This window comes from Convolutriloba macropyga, chromosome 6 (genome assembly GCF_964194025.1).
Source record: "Convolutriloba macropyga chromosome 6, txConMacr16.3, whole genome shotgun sequence".
NCBI classification, from domain to species: domain Eukaryota; kingdom Metazoa; phylum Xenacoelomorpha; order Acoela; family Convolutidae; genus Convolutriloba; species Convolutriloba macropyga.
This window is the reverse complement of record NC_134473.1, coordinates 51,056,563-51,074,048: the sequence shown is the minus strand read 5'-3', so window position 1 is coordinate 51,074,048 and position 17,486 is coordinate 51,056,563. Positions and strand designations below refer to the sequence as shown.

The 17,486-nt window shown below is 33.7% G+C and overlaps 1 protein-coding gene across 4 annotated transcripts in view; it reads right to left on the bottom strand.

The window, feature by feature from the left end:
- Positions 1–16,648, bottom strand: part of LOC142341024 (sodium-coupled neutral amino acid transporter 7-like) — a 40,685-nt gene extending 24,037 nt beyond the window's left edge. For 2 of the 4 annotated variants that reach the window (XM_075391845.1, XM_075391847.1), the window contains exon 1: positions 4,731–5,005. In XM_075391845.1, the coding sequence (XP_075247960.1) occupies positions 4,731–4,797 (67 nt within the window). In that variant the 5' untranslated portion in view covers positions 4,798–5,005. Of the gene's footprint in view, positions 1–4,730; positions 5,006–15,392; positions 15,471–16,519 lie in introns of those variants that run through there. The other 2 variants (XM_075391846.1, XM_075391848.1) reach the window with 2 other exon arrangements.
- Between the last annotated feature and the right edge of the window lie 838 nt (positions 16,649–17,486).

The window sequence follows — 17,486 nt, the reverse complement described above, 5'->3', positions numbered from 1 at the left end:
ATGTTTATTGAAGCTGAGCTTTCACCGCAGGAATAGGAGAACACATCAGCACAAAACTGAGAGAGGGAAAACTCTTTTGTTTTGTATTAGTTGTTCGTTTTGTCCACATTTTGTTATCATACCAACTGTTTAGTCATAGTAATAGTCAACTGTCCCAGTCCTAGGTATAGTTATAAGTACAGTAATAGTCACGTGATATGAGGAAAAAGGAGGAAATAACAACAGCAACCCAACATACACTCATCTAATGCAGCCACAGAAAAAATTAGTTTCCTGTAACTCAACAAAATATTGTCCAGTCTAAGTTGACGTCGACAAGAAAAAAAAATAGTCACGAAATAGTAAGAATAGCAAATAGGCACGAATTGTAATTGTAATGCAACGGTAAGAATTTAGCGGATATACGGTTACAAAAGTGAAATGCAAAACAAAATAGGGCGGTGTAAAGACCAGGGCGGTGTAAAGCTTTCCTCTTTGCAACCCATTGCAACCGTTACAATTTTTTATGATCACCACTTAAAAAATGTATTGCTACACAGCATGTCACTATGTAAAAGAGCACATGTGCATTGAAGTCATAAACATAATGTGTCCGCAAAAAGCGCGTGGAACAAAGTTTTCGTACCCTTTGTCTGCAAGTTCAAGACACTATAGTTAAAGTACTATATTTCAAAAGGAACAACAAGGATCTAAACATGTTATTTTCTTTTACCAAACTGAAGAGAGCGCCAAAAAGAAGTTGCTTGTCTTGGTGGTGTTTCAGAGCAATGCATTTTTTTTGGGAAACAATATCCTCGAAACACTATCTCTTAGACCAAAGACCCCCCCCCCCAATTGTACTTATGCTAGTCTTACAAATTTACCAAATCATTCCTTATCATACAGGATGTAATTAGCAGAAATTTATTGCAATATCGTGATCACCATTTTTTCAGTCGTTAAAACGGTTTTCATATGGTTTTAACAAATTTTTACTGATTTACCAAAAAGCCTAATATTTTAATATCTGGAATGGTTTGTATTGACGAGGAGTTTGAATTGCTTTTTTTTAATGTTTTTACAGCCAAAACATTTTACAATGTTCCCGGTATTATTAAGTTTTTTGTACAATATGGTGGCTACAATACTTGAGACTGTTTTATTATTCACTCTTTCGCCCGAAAATGTCAATCACTTGTTTTGTTTATTGAATCTATGCCCTTGATTCAAATGCTGTTAAATGAATTAACACTTCATTTCATTTTCTTAAAAGGGTACCACACATTGCCTTACCTCCACAAATTGCTCTTGCTAAGGGAAAATTTCGGCAAAAATTTTCTAATATCTACCCTGTTGTGACTCCTTACTCTTGCAACTGTTGAAATTTTGTCATGGGTGCTGGTTGAAAACGTCATTGTTTTGTGATTTTCTCATATTGATGCATCATATTTTCGCGCTTTTAGTGATCTAAATAAAGTAACGGGGATCTGAAAACATCATTTATATTTATCAAATTCCCATTAACTGAAAGCAGACTTTTTTGGAGCAAAAATTTTTCGCATATGCTTGGCTTTGATTAGAGTAGTATAGCACGTCGCTGTTCGTTCACTTAGTATCACGTTTTGATCTTTGATACTTTGAAATTTTGTCAGCTTGTAGAACGGGGGAAATTTCAGAGATATTCGCTGAAGTTCAAGCATTTTGTGGGAAATATTAGAAGTAATTGAATTTAGGCGAGGGCGTAATGGAACCATTTCAATCTAAATAGGTGCAAAGAGTGTTTTGCCTTTTTAAGACTGTATAACTGCTTAGAATTAGCATCAGGACACTATTGTAGCTTAGCAATATGCATAAGGCAATCCAAGGTGGCATAATTTTGTCCAGTAAATTCAGAGTACAATTCTCTGAAAACTGAGGAATCAGTATCAATAGAACACCGGTAAAGACAATTAACAACTAAAGACAATTGCTCTTGTGAGAAAGAAAAAACTATCTAGAGAAGTGATGTCCGCTTTTGATTTCAATGAAAAATTAATTCGAAAATGAAGATTTTGTTAATTTTTATTTTGTTCTCATTATTTGATGCTGTGTGATTTGTTTTAAAATATTACTTTTTGCTATTTTAATTCAATTTTTGCAGAGTCGATAAGTGCCCAAGAGAACAACAATAGTTTTAATCGTCCAACGGAGCTCTTGCGGATGTTCCAATGAGCCGAGCTTAAAATAAACAAAGAGGCTCAGTAATGTACGTTCGCACATAATGTTCCCACCCAGCTCATCTACATTTTCGGCTGTATTGTCTACCAAATGAGGACTGGACAGAAAACTTTCAAAAATTCAAGTATTTTTCGAAAAGAAATTGGTGTATGAATAAAGATTTGCTCTCAACTCAAATCACACAGTGGAATGAAAAAAACTCCACTTTAGAGGGCCGAGGAGAATTGCCATTATTAAGAATACGAGACAAGACACACAATAAAATAAAAAAAACAACAAACAATAATAACATCCACAACATCTTCTGTCTATTTACAGAAGATCTTACTGACAAAGTCTAAATAGCGTCAGATAACACCTAAACTAGAAAAAACTAGAAATATCTAGAAAAACAACTAAGCAATTCGTTCCAAAGTAAAGATAACATAACAATAAGATATGAACCGAAATAATCAAATTTGTTTGTATTACGATCATTTGTAACTCTGAGCTTTATAACAAGACATTGGGAACTATTATTAGAATATTTTTCATACGACTACAAAGAAGCAAGAAAAACGGAAACAAAAAACTCAAAAAAATTTTTTGCGAGAAAAAGTTTTCAAAAATGTTTTCAAAAAATGTCTTCAAAAGTTGTTCAAATCTGCCTAATTTTTGAAGACCAATAAAATGAGAAGTGACCCATCAAACTTTGATAATAAGACGAAACCAAAAAAAACCTGAAAAATGTGGTAGAAAAATCAAATTTTTTAAATGAAAATAGTAGTTGCGATGCCAGAAAACCCTTTCGTGAAACTTAAATCCGCAATACTGATTAATAAAACATTAAGAAGAAGATGCGCTCTCTTTTCGCTGAAACCAAACTACAAGTTGAACAACATATGAGAAAAATTAGTGGGAAATCTTCATAATCCATTGTTTATTTTGAAGACAAATGATTTTGAAAGTCAGAACGACAATAAGTTTTCGACTATAAAAGTAAAAACGTTACCTGGCATTTGTTTATGAAACCCATTGGATTTCTCCATTCTAAGCCTTGATGGGAAATGTTTCGTTCTGTAATGAACATAAAAAAGGCAATAGTGTTTTTAGAAGAAAAGATGGCAACTGATCACAACCCGGATTTTTTTTGGACTGCAGACTTTAACGATCAGATCAAAAATAGCCTTGCCATTACGATTTCTTCATTAAGAATATACAATGGTTCCCAGGGCTATTAATATAGATAACTTGACAAAAAATTTCATTTATCGAGAAGAATGATGCTGTTTGCATAATTATTGATTAATATTAGCTAAAACCGGCAATATTAGCTAAAAACCGCCGAACCAGAAACCATTCAAAGGAAGCGGAGAAGTAAACTAGCCCTTTTTTGAGTTGAAGCAGTTTGTGTCAGTTTTTTTTGAGTCAGCACTTTTTTCATTTGCCGTGAATATAAGCAAAGTTGTCTAAAGAAAATTATTTCTTGCATTTTTCGTTGAAAAAGCGCTGATTTTCTGAAAAAATGTTGCATAAATTTGAGTAAAAAAAATAGATGAAAATTTTCAACAACACTCTTTTATTTTTAGAAAACAAACCAACTACACTTTTTATTTACACAATTTTAACATATTTTAGCAAAATTGACATAAATAAAAGCAAAATTCTAGAAATTTGGTTTAAAACAACAGAAATCCCTCTATTATTCACAAAACTTTAAACCTCGTTCACACACTGAAAAAAAAAATTTTAATTCGATATTCTACGATGGAAGGGCTGTCTAATGATACCCTCACGTCTTTCTACGGTGGATATATCGATCAGCCAATATTGAATAAACAAAAAACCCATTTGAGTTTATAGTTCCTCCCCCATAAGTGAGTCGGAACAATTATTGTATGATATAATTTAATCAGGAAAATTGGATCTGAATCAGTTTAGAGAAATTGTGTTTATTTTGGATGGTCGGAGCTTTGTTTATGTCCCAGGATACACTGTTTATCTTATAATCTTACTCTCATAATGATACTCTCATAATCTTACATTTACTGCATGAAAGCATGTTCGACCTAGCCGCAAACAAAAAAATTGAAACTCATTGAGACTCCAACATCCGAATGTTCTCAAAATAAATATTAAGCTTGCGTAGCAAGTCATATGCACTCAGCAAATTGGCTGTGTCAAAATTACTCACAAACTAACCAGCTAGCTGAAATATAAGAATAAGCTAGCATTAATTTCTAAACTTTAAAAAAATGATATAAGGCATCTCTAATGATTTCATTTGAGTGGGAAAATAATTTATCAGATTAAGCTTAAATTTCTGTGTGAAACGCATGGGTACACAGAAACTTAGAACACACTTGAAATCCGATATTTCAGAACTGAGATTCTATTTTACCATTCAATTGTGTTGGTTGAGCGCTGAAATGTTTTGAGGCCCAAGCCCGCGTGTTTCAAATTTGACCGGCAGCTACCACAAAAACTCAAAATTGTTTCATTGATTTTTTGTTTTTCCAAATACACTTTCCTAAATAGCAATGAAACAATCTTACCTTTTTCAGTGTTACCTTTTCCGAGTAAGGGAAATTTTGAATGGATACTCTTCGGTTGAGAACCCATGATTGATATAAAATTGGCTTTAACTCCGGTGTAAAATCGACTTTGGTACTACTTCTCAAATTAAGTTATGGTAAAAGTTATTATTGTTTTTATCCGTCCGTAATTATATTTGACTCTGTCACTGCTTAAAATTTATATAATTAATGACCTGTGCGAAGTAATTAAATTTGAGCAATTTAGAAGTCAACTGTTTTCTTTAAAAAAAAATTTAAAATAATTTTATTGATACACACTGTTTTTGTTGATTTTAACTTGATGACTTATTAAATAACCGCAGTTCTTTTATCATTAATTTTACACGGCATGATTCAAATAGACTAAAAAACTGCATTAATATTGCTTGTTTTTCAAAAAGGTTTACCTTAAACACTCCAAACTGGTATAAATTGGCATCAAATGTATAGTCTTCAATCAATTTAATATAATCGCAAAGCGATCGTTAATGCAAAGCGTTATAATTGATGCGAAGCGATTGTTATAACTGACCGGTCAGAATAGAAGATTTTGACATCATCATAAAACCAGGAAGCTTGCACCATTTGATGAGAAAAAAGAATGTAAATTATAAGAGTTTTGTTGAAAAGTTCTAATGGTCAATAAATTGGACTTCAAAGTTTAAAAAAACAGTAAGTGAAGGCATTTGTAAGGAATATTTGCATGTTAATCTTAAGGATTTATAATCGGTAATAGATTTTTAAAGATCCAATTCAGCTAAATATGCAGTGAAGAGCGTTTGACCGCATAGCACAGCAGAGATATGATAACCAATCAGGCAACAAGATACAGCCAGAATCAGATCTGAATTACTTTTTCTTTACGCGTTTCAAAAAAATCATCGGCGGATTTATTTCGTAAAAGTTCTCGCGATGTGAAAGTTTAAGCTAATAAAAATGTCACTAAATCGCAAATTTTTAGTTTTTGGGTGTTGTTAGTGGTAAAAATTAATCTAGGGCAAAATAAGCATGACAAAAATCTTATCATGGCACAATTCGTAAGAAAGCGACATTTTTGTTTTGGTACTGGCAGACGCTAGTAATGGTAACATCGGTTGCTTAGGCTCTATTTGAGCACTTTAAGGGTTTTTGATTCTGACACCAATATTGCTGACTTTCTTTTTGTTCTAAAAATCCTTCATGGAAAACTAGCGCCAGTTTGACTCCGTTAACTTGGATTGTCGTTTTGTAGTATTGACAAGTACTGACCTCTCAGCACAATTTTAATTGGATTACCAATATGGCCTATTTACACTAAAAAACCGTGGCTGGCTCAAAGTCACAAAACACTCATTTGATTGACTTTTGCATCAGGTGAGCAAATCAGGAAATCAAGTTTTTGCAAATAGCTCCTTTGAAATTTAACAATAAAATTTTGTGCAGCACGTCCCTCGAACGACGATTAGATTTTTGGAACCACAAAATTCTCAAGAACGATCACATAACATCAAATCACATAACATCAAATGTGTCATGTTCCGTCTATAAGAGGAGACATAGCTGCGAAATGTAAACAGAAGTGCAATACTGATGGCTGTGATCAATCATCTCGACATACTTAACTTGATAGAATCAAATTCTGAATGAAAAAAGAGGGAAAAATATTCAACAATGCGACTATGACCTAGACTTCCAATAATAGGGACTCTATTAATAGTACACGAAAGAGGCCAAAAGTATCAAAAGTTAAATTCAGCTGATAATAAACAGCTGACAAATTTGGCATGGTATCAACATCTTTGGCATTCTACTCGATAATAGATTACATAGTAACAATACGGACTTACGAATCGATACTCATAGTTGAGCATGGAAAAAAAACATTGAGTGTATTCACAGAACTGAAGATCTCGACAAAACAGAGAAAGAGGATCAAAGCCACATTACGGCACCACAAGAAATCATCAATGCTTTTGAATAGTTTCCATTCTTCGTGTAGGATTGAAATTACCTTGCTTTGACTTTTAACAATTTTTGGGAGCCGAAGATGAAATATCCAAGATTGTTTCTAAACTGGTATAGACAGAGTTAAAACAGATTTATAGCAAAAAATTAAAAATGTTTTTGTTTTCTTACAAATTCAGATGAATCAGAAGAAACTATATTCAGTGTGTTGACTTCGTTCATCACGCAATGGCTCGGGATGTTTCACTTGTCATTAGGAGATGAAGAATTAAATCTGTAACATACAAAGATTCCAAAGTTAAAATTGCAAGCCGCTGAGCAGGGTACTAGGCTGCAAAGGCTAACTAACTGGACATGATGTTTGAATCAGTAGAGTGTTTCACTGGTTTCATTCTGCGTAACTAAATCGTTGAGCATCTCACAGAAGAGAGGAAACGCAAAAGTCGTGTTCGAGTTTGGCCGCTACACATAACGCAGAAGTTATGAAGAATGCAACCCCGCGGACCCGAGTGTCATAGACTTTCAGTACTGAATCAGTATATTCCAATAGTAAGTCGACGATTCAGTACTGAATCAGAGTGACCTAAGGGTCTGTTTTGTTAGCCAAGTATTTGCAGAAATCCCAAAATCCAGAAAGCATTTTTTTGAAAATAAGATGTACATGATGTTTTGAATTTTTCATAATGTTCATAGTTTTCAGAAAAAAAAATACTAATTGAACTTCAAAACTTTGGTTGAGCATGAAGATTCTATTTTCAACAAAACAACAATCCTACTGAAGTCCGTAATCTGCAGAATTAACGAACAAACGTACAGGGGGGGGGGTGATTTTCGAACGGAATAATAGAAGTCTGGATTGTTGTTACGTTGCAAGAAAACCTATCTTTAACCAAAGCAATACAAATGCGTTCTAGTTTTGCCGCCAAGCAATACATATCAGAGAAAAATGAACGAGGGGTGGGGTCGGGTCGGTTCAGGTCGCCCATACAACCATAATACAACCTCTTGAATAGCTACCGTTCCGTACTGAGGGGGGTGTCATCAAGTGGGTGTTATACTTTTTCCCAATACTCCTCCCGAACTGAAACACGTCCTCCATCATCATCCATTTGCCCACCAGGGCCCAAAACTTCGTACCTGCCGCCACCTTGGATGTGGAAACGCACTATCTTAAACACAGGTGTTCAAAACATTCGACAGAGATCAAACTTGAAATTAAACATTATTATCGGACTATTTCAGATCTGACTGTGTATTATGGCTTCGCGAACATTGCATATTGTATCTCGTAAGCAAGTTCAAATCTCCCAACAACAAAACGTCGGGACAGCAACACATCTACAAGGGCGGCAGGTGATCAAGTCTCGGGCCCAGATGAACCAACGTGTGATGATGGAAAACGTTCCGTGAAAACCGTGAGGACGTGTTTTAGTTCGGGAGGTGGAAAAAGAAACGAGAACTTGCAGCCCAGAATATAGACTCTACCACTGCGGCCCGGTCTAACTGCAGTTGGATGTAAAAGGAGATGAAATGAAAAATGTGAGTTAATCTTGCTAGTGTTGCCAGTGATACCATCAGTAATGAAAAGTGTCAAGATGAAACTTGCCAGTTAAACTGCCAAAATTGAAATGTGTCAATATGGAACGTGTCAATAATTATTAAGTAGTTATTTTTGAATAATTAAATAGTTGACATTTTCAAGGTTTTTTCGTGAATTAATCGTAGTTTTGGTGAATTAATTTTTACCCTTGCCCATTTTTTTCAAGTTTCTGTTGATGGCAATTTTCCTTTCTGTTCAGTTGCAAAACAGGCAGATGATGCATCATGTCCATAATATATAAAGAATTGAAGTTCATTATGCTCATGCAAGATTCAGAATTTTACTCTGATTTTTACTATGAAATGTCTAATATGTTCCATGATCAGAACTGTGGTCAAAGTAAAAATCATGATGGAAATTCTATGATTCAGTACTGAATTGTTATGACACACAGGTCCGGGCCTATGTGAATGAAGAAGTGATCACAGAGCCCAAAGACCTCTTGACAATAGGCCTTGCAATGAATACTTTACCGGACTCCAGATGAAAAAAAATGAGCGGACACGGATGGTAGAAGCGAATCTACATGACAGTAAAAAGAACCTAAAGACAAAATTGGTTGGCATAAGCCTTGTTGGCCAAAAATGCCCAAGGAGATTTCAAGCCACTGGCTGTCAAGCAGGTTCGTCAAATTTAATAGAAACGCAATTTCTAAAACGACTGGGTAACCTTCGCAACACTTCAACCACATTTGGAAAACCCAAGGTTGCTCAAGTAAAGATGAACGAAGTAATTTGAAGCAGTTGATTTTTATACAACTCAGTTTGTTTACACGCATATTCATAATCTTTTTAATACCTCGATTAATGCTTTACCGTCAGAGCCAGAAGATTACGCAAGATTACTTTCCAAAATTGCTGTAATTTCAAAATGTTATTTGATTTATTGATCGACAAAAACCTTTTGATAATCACTGAGTTAATATTTGTTTCATGCTTATTACCTAACTAATCAAAAATCTATATTCAGTGGGACTTTCGAATACTTTGTGTTAAATAAAAAACATTCAAGTCAAGGCAAAAAATTTAAAGCAAGTCAACTGGTGAAACCTGTTCGCCTGCAAAGCTGATAAAAGCCCTTTGCACAAGCAATTTGCCATTAATTTGAAATAAGGTAAAAAAATAGAGTCAACTTCAAATTTTAGCTTTTCATCGCCAAAACCTTTGTATTCATTTTGTAAAATGTTACCTGATAGCTGAAAAACTCAAAATCTGTCAAATCAAAAGGTTGTTGTCGAAGTGGTCTCCGGTGGCAACCAAACAGAGAACAATAAGAAAACTGTGAATAATCGATAATCAAAGATGAAGTAAATCTTCTTTTACTTTTTCATTCGTTTTACATTTTCTTCAATTTTCTGCCTTCTGAGGTAAACCGCTATCGCTTACGCGTAAATATTGAATAAATTGTATAATGTGAATTTCCAAAAAAAACTAAAAATAAATTTTAAAAGGCACTAAAGTTTTTTCATAAAATTGTTTCAGAAACCCTACGAGGGCGCAAAATTAAAAAAAAAATCAAGACAACTGCCGAAAAGCCCAAATTTAAGAAAATGTTGGTATTGTGTGACTTAAATTAGTTTTTAGTTGGCTGTATTGGTTATATACATGGGCATACACGTTTGCACCCACGGCTTAGGTGCTATTTTTTTACGTAAATAATTGCTGCATAAAAGAACAAAATTGGAAGCAAAAAACACTGTAAAACAATAAAATTGGAGTGGAAACAGAATAGATTAAAACCAAAATTGTCAATAATCACAAGCCAGTCTTTCAAGTAACTGTCAAATGAAAAACAAGAAGAGGAAGATGTCCATCTTAGAGGAAGATGGACAAGAATGTCCCGTACAGCTGGAAATCCCGCCGCATTTAGTCGGCTAAAATCAACACAACAAGTAGGAATTTTAACCGGGTCGAGGTTTTGTCAAAAAATAATGTAAGATTAGCGTCGAATGGCCGCGAAAAAAACGTTTTTCACCGCAAAGCGCCCGCATCTTTTAGCGTTGAATGCGCTGAAAGCGGTGAACGTTTGTAGGATTTGCGGTTTTTAGCGGTCAAAAATTTTTTTCACCGCATTCACCGGATTTCATATGAAAAAAACGCCCGTACCGGGGTTCGCACCACTCACCTCCTGCGTGTCACCAAATTCTTATTCCACTGCGCCATCTGTCATTTACTTCTTTCATAATTCTTGTGAATTTAAGATAAGCGTTTGAAATTAGCGGTGAATAACTCACTTAAAACCACTTAATCGGTGAAAAAAAATTCGACGCTTAAAATTTTTGTTCACCGCATTCATCGCATTGTCAAAAATAAGCGTAAACTTGGAATTTTAACTCCTCATTAACGAAGCTGAAGATTTCATTGTGAAATGTTACACGATGCCCGAAAATACCCTTTTAAAAATTGTTTTATCAGTATGTTGATGACAAAAAAAGGTATCCATTAAGTAAACAAACTGAGAACAATCAGTAAAACTGTAACTAACGGGTAATCATAGAAAAAAATATTTCATGTCAACTTTTTGACTTTTTCTTCAATGTTCAGACAAGCTCCTCTTGTCTTCTTAGGTAAGCTGTTGAATAACTTAACGAAGCTTGAAAATTGAATAACTTGCATAATATGAATTCTTAATAAAATACACGCAAAGACGTCTTTTTGACAGGTGAACATTAAAACCATTTTAAAAAAAATCAACGAGGGCGCAATATTTAAACGAAAATTCTGGGAAAGCGCTGGAAGGCCCCTATTTAGAACAAATGATGGGGTTTTTGAGGAAATTAAATAGTTTGTTTTTATTTATTTTGGTTATGTACCAGGGCATATATTTTTGCACCACCGGCTCAGGTTGCGATTTTCTACGTAAACAAGTACTACAAAAGCACACAAAATTGGAAGCAAAATCACTGTAGAACAATGAAAGTGGAGTGGAAACAATTTGGATCCGAAGAAAATGTTATAAATAAATACGCGCGAATGCTTTAAGTAAGTGTCAAACAAGGAACCTGAAAAAATAAAAATTATCGATTATCGATTAATCACAATGAAAAAATCAATCTCAATATCAATAATCAAAAAAGAAGTAAATCTTCTTTTATTTTTTCTTTCAATAAACCATTTCTTCAATTTTCTGCCTTCTTAGGTAAACTGCTATCATTGAAGCGTAAATATTGAATAAATTGTATAGTGTGATTTTCCAAGAAAAACTACAAATAAATTTTAAAAGGCAAAAACTTTTTTTTCAAAAAAATTTCTTTAGAAAGGCAAGGAGTGCGCAAAATTAAAAAAAAAAATCAAGACAGCTGCCAGAAGGCCCAAATTTAAGAAAAAATTTGTTTTGCGTGATCTAAACTAGTTTTTAGTTGGCTGTATTGGTTATTTGATTGGGCATATACTTTTGCACCCACAGCTTAGGTGCACTTTTTTTACGTTAACACGTGCTACATAAACGAACAAAAGTGGAAGCGAAAATTGCTCTAAAACAAGAAAATTTGAGTGGAAACAGGATATATTGAAAACAAAATTGTCAATAGGCACGGGCTAGTCTTTCAAATAACGTTCAAGAAAAGAACAAGAAGAAGAAGATGTCTACCTAAGAAGAAGATGGAAAAGAATTCTCCGTACAGATGAAAATCCCGCTGCATTTAGTTGGCTAAAATTAAGGCAAGAAGTGAGATTTGCACTCTAGAATTGAGCTAAAAATTAATAAGGAATATAAGTAGAAAATTGTGATATCGTGCAAAAGATTAATCTATAGCAATCAAAATATATTGCTAAGCTAAAGTCCAGCTTGAAAAAAATATTGTGAACTGCTAAGACTCTTTCACGGCATGTAAACGTGGTTTACATAAAGAATTTGTAGATAAGTGAGATTTTTAGTCAAAACTAAGCGTAAACTTGGAGTTTTAACTTCTCATTGTCGAAGCTGGTGATTTCTTTGTGAAATGTTACACGATGCCCGAAAACACTCTTTAAAAAATGTTTCCTAAGTATGTTGTTGACAAAAGTGGAAACCACTTGGAATCGAACTGAAAACAATCAGTAAAACTGTAATTATTGGATAATCATAGAAAAAGTAAATGGTTCATTTTAACTTTTTTTACAATTCTTTCAATGTTAAGACAAGCTCCTCTTCTCTTTTTAGGTAAGCTGTTGAATAACTTATCAAAGCGTGAAAATTGAATAGCTTGCATAATGTGAATCTTTAGAAGCAATACACGCAAAGACGTCTATTTGACAATTAAAGATTAAAGGCCACTAAAACCTTTTTTTAACAAAATTTCTAAAAAAAAATCAATGATAATTGGTGAAATTAAGTAGATTACTTCAGTTATATTGGTTATGTAACTGGGCATATATTTCTGCATCATCAGCTTAGGTGCAATTTTCTACGAAAAACGTAATACATATGCACATAAACTTGGAAGCAAAAGTCACTGTAAAACAATGAATCTATGGTGGAAACAGTTTGGATCCGAAGAAATAATTATACATAAATAAGCGGAATTGCTTTAATGAAGTGTCAAACAACGAACTTGAGAAAATAAAAATTATCGACTATTGGTTGGTTGTTCACAATAAGAAACCTGTGGATAATCGATTATCAAAAAAGAAGAAAATCTTATTTTACTTTTTTTCTTGTTTTACAATTTCGTCAATTTTCTGCTTTCTGAGGCAAACTACTATCATTGAAGCTTAAATTTTGAATAAATTTTACAATGTGATTTTCCCAGAAAAAACTACAAAAAAATTTTAAAAGGCAAGAAATTTTTTTCAAAAAATTGTTTTAGAAAGCCAACGAGGGCGCAATATTTTTAAAAAATCAAGACAACTGCCGGAAGATCCAAATTTAAGAAAAAGTTGGTATTGTGTGAACTAAATTAGTGTTTAGTTGGCTGTATTGGTTATATACATGGGCATATACGTTTGCACGTTTGCACCACGGCTTAGGTGTTTTTTAGCGTAATCACCTTCTACATAAACGAAAAAAATTGGAAGCAAAAACACTGTAAATCAATAAAATTTGAGTGGAAACCGATTAGTTTTGAACCAAAACTATCAGTAAGCACGGGCCAGTCTTTCAAATAACTGTCAAATAAAAAACAAGAAGAGGAAGATGTCCAGCTCAGAAGAGGGACAGGAATGTCCCGTAAAGATGAAAATACCGCTGCATTTAGTTGACTAAAATTAAGGCAACAAGTAAGAATTGTACTTTAGATTTGAGGTAAAACTTATATGAGGAATATCAAGTAGAAAACTGTGATATCGTGCTAAAGATTTATCTATACAGATCAAAATTTATGGCTACGTTAAAGTCAAGTTTTAAAAAAATCATTTGAAATGCTGAGACTCTTTCACAGCTCTTGAATATTGATTGCATAAAGAATTTGTCAATAAATGAGATTTTTAGTCAAAAATAAGCGTAAACTTGGAATTTTAACTCCTCATTGACGAAGCTGAAGATTTCATTGTGAAATGTTACGCGATGCCCGAAAATACTCTTTTAAAAACTGTTACATTAGTATGTTGTTGACAAAAAGTGGAATCCAGTTGGAATCAAACTGAGAACAATCAGTAAAACTGTAATTAGTGGTAATCATGGAAAAAGTAAATGGTTGATGTTAACTTTTTTCAACAATTCCTTCAATGTTCAGACAAGCTCCTCTTCTCTTCTTAGGTAAGCTGTTGAACATTTTATCAAAGCGTGAAAATTGAATAACTTGCGTAATGTGATTTTTTAAAAACAATGCACGCAAAGACGTCTTTTTGACAATTAAATATTAAAAACAACTAAAACTTTTATTTAATTTTTTTTTTTAAAAATCAACAATAATCGGCAAAATTAAGTAGTTTACTTTAGTCATTTTGGATATGTACCTGGGCATATATTTCTGCATCACCGGCTTAGGTGCGATTTTGTACGTAAAAACGTACTACATAGGCACACAAAATTGGAAGCAAAATTTACTATAAAACAATGAAAGTGGGGTGGAAAGAGTTTGGATCCGAAGAAAAGTTTACTCACAAATACGCGCAAATACTTTAAGTAAGTGTCAAACAAGGAACCTGAGAAAAAAATTATCGATTATCGGTTATTCACATTTAGAAAACTGTGAAAAATCAATAATCAAAAAAAGAAGTAAATCTTCTTTTACTTTTTATTTCAATTTACAATTTCTTTAATTTTTCTGCTTTTTAGGTAAACTGCTATCACTGAAGCGTAAATATTGAATAAATTGTATATAGTGATTTTCCAAGAAAAACTACAAATAAATTTTAAAAGGCAAAAATTTTTTTCAAAAAAATTGTTTTGGAAAGCCAACGAGTAGAAAACTGTGACATTAGGAGAAAAATACTTTTAGCAATCAAACTTGTTTGCCACGCAAGAAATTCAAAACATGCCAACTGCCGAACTCATGCAAATCTGAAAAATGTCTTTTGGATTTGTCAATATCTGAGATGTTTTGTCAGAAACATGCGTACTCTTAGTTTGTCAGATACATGCGGTTTTCGTCAACGAGGAGTTTAAACTTCTCGTTGACGAAAAACGTGTTCTGTGTGAAAAGTTAAGTGATAGCGAAAAATGTACATATAATAGCTGTTACATCAAAATGTTGTCGTCAAAAATGGCTTCCAGTTGCAACCTAAATGAAAACATTAAAAAACTGTGATTAATGGATAATCAAAGAAAAAACTGTTTTGGTTTTACTTTTTACATTTCCTTCAGTGCTCCCGGGGTTCATTTTCTGCCTTCTGAGAGCGCTTTTTTTTCCAAATGAATGTTAAATGCCGCTAAAGTTTTTGCGTGTAAATTTAAAAAAATATCAACAAAGGCACTATATAGAAAACTTACAAAGATCATTAAAATGAAGAAAGACCCTTGAAACAAACTTTCGCATTTTTCTGAATGCTCTCGTGATCACTACTATTTTGACTACCGCCTATTGGGCGAGACAGACCATAGATTAAAGGATATTTTGTAACCCTCTCATAGGGCAACATTATGAGCAAAAGGTCAAGTCAAAGGCGAGAATTGATCTTTTAAATAACAGCATTGTGGTGAATTAGTTACAATTCAAAAACTAAATAAACGCAACCTACCTGTAAAAATTGAGGCAGTATTCAACAAAAATAAATTGATATTCTCAAACGGAGGATTGAAAACAGTAAATCAGAGCAAAGTACGGTGAAATGTGCACTCCATCACAAAGGAGCTCAGGAATAATCGGATCCTTTTTATCCCCCTCTCCAACTTAGGGTACATATTCTTTTACGCCCCGGCGTACGCGCTATTTTTTACATAAAAGCGTGCGTTATAAAAACACCTGGTTGGGAGCATAAAAAACACCGTGAACAATGGAATATGGGGCAGGAAACAGAATGGATCCGAATAATAGATTGTTCATCAATACGGGTCAATGCTTAATCGAGTACACTTTTAAATCCCGCATATTTTGATATTCGAGTAAAACTATAATATTAAGAAAAGTTGGTCACAATTCAGTTTAACAAACAATCGAGTCGCTTGATGATTCGAACGAGCTCTGTAGGGATAGTGGAACCATTAATGCCCATTGACAAAAAAAGATCAGCAGTCTTTTGTTCTTCGCTTCGTAATTAAGAAAAGATCTTCGCAAAAAGATCTTTGCTACATGATTAACAAACCGTATATGGACAAAAGAGCTCAATGAAATGATCAGTTGACCTGATTCTTGAATAAACCGAACTCTAGCGTAACTTTAATAAAGTCTAAATAATGGTGATATTATAGCAGTCTCAAATTTCTTCTGGTCTTTCCCATTATAAGTCCCAGTTAGCTAAGGGGTGATTGATTAATAATTCTTGTTTTCAATTCTTTAAAACTTGACAAATCATGCTAAGATCTTGAAGATTCTGACTTGCTTATCTTATTAAGATCTTATTTCTTGAATTTCGTGCTTGCATGTACGTGCAAATCTTGACGTTTTCGTACCAAGAATCTTACCAAGATATTACCAAGATTTGTCAAGTGTTAATAAGCTTCTTATCAAGATGTTTCGAGTTTCATTTCACTGTGGTACTATCGTGATTGGCGGAATATTTCACGTGTGGGGTAGCAATGCTCTTGTTGGGAATGGGCTATGTGGAAAGAGCAATAATGGGAAAGACCCATTATTTCTCTGGTTACGGTTCTTCTATGATTATGTTTCAAATGGCATCTTCACCAAATAGTAGTTAAATAGCCTTACCTTTCTTATTTTCGCCTTTGTCAATTAAGGGGACTTTTTCGCCTTCAATCGGCGACTGAGAAACCATAATTGTTATAACTATATTATGACCGCACTGTAAAATTCAATTTCTTACTACTGTATAAACAAAGTCAGCGGCACATATAAGAACTTATTTTTAGTTCTTGCATGTTCTTTCTTGCTCTTATGCAATTATACGTGCTCTGTGATTTTAGGCATATGTAACTTACAAACTGCTTTCAAAACTACAGACAAAAAAAAGAGTTTAGCCGGTCTGCCTTCGAAGACATTATATCAACTGTTCAAAGTTTGATCGTTTGCTCATTTCGTGAGCACCGAACTGGAATGGTTTAGATGACACTTTACCACATTGAATAGTTTGGTAAGATAAGTTATCAAAAATTTACCAAGCGCACAAAGTAATTAATTTCGAGCAAATTAGACGTCTAATAGTTTAGATAAACTGTAAAACTCACGCCCGGACTTGATTCGCAGAGCTTTTCAGCGCTGAACCAGCACATTTCAAGAGAAAAAACTTAATTCAGTTCTGAAACATGGTATCTCCAGAATATTTTAAATTTCTTTATGTGCAGTATTTCTTCATTATGATTAAATTGAGGTCATAGAGTTCGCCCAGGCTAAAATTATTCTGCATATTCTTAAAATTACTCATACCCCAAAATTAAGTCTGAGCAGAGTAATGTCATAATTTTGTAGCTTATAACTAGTAAATACACACTATTTATATTTAAGCTGGTTTACACGCTATTAAAACAAAGACGAGTTAGCCTAGTGGTTACGACTTGCTTCTCATAATAAATGTTACAAGTACCCACGCGGAAGTTCGAATCGCATATAAGTTCGAAACCTTGTTGGCGGGGGTTGAGCGGAACATATTATTTTTCATGAAGTAATTTTTACTCAAAAATCAGACGGGCCAGGGTAAAAAGTGACATGAACAGAGTAC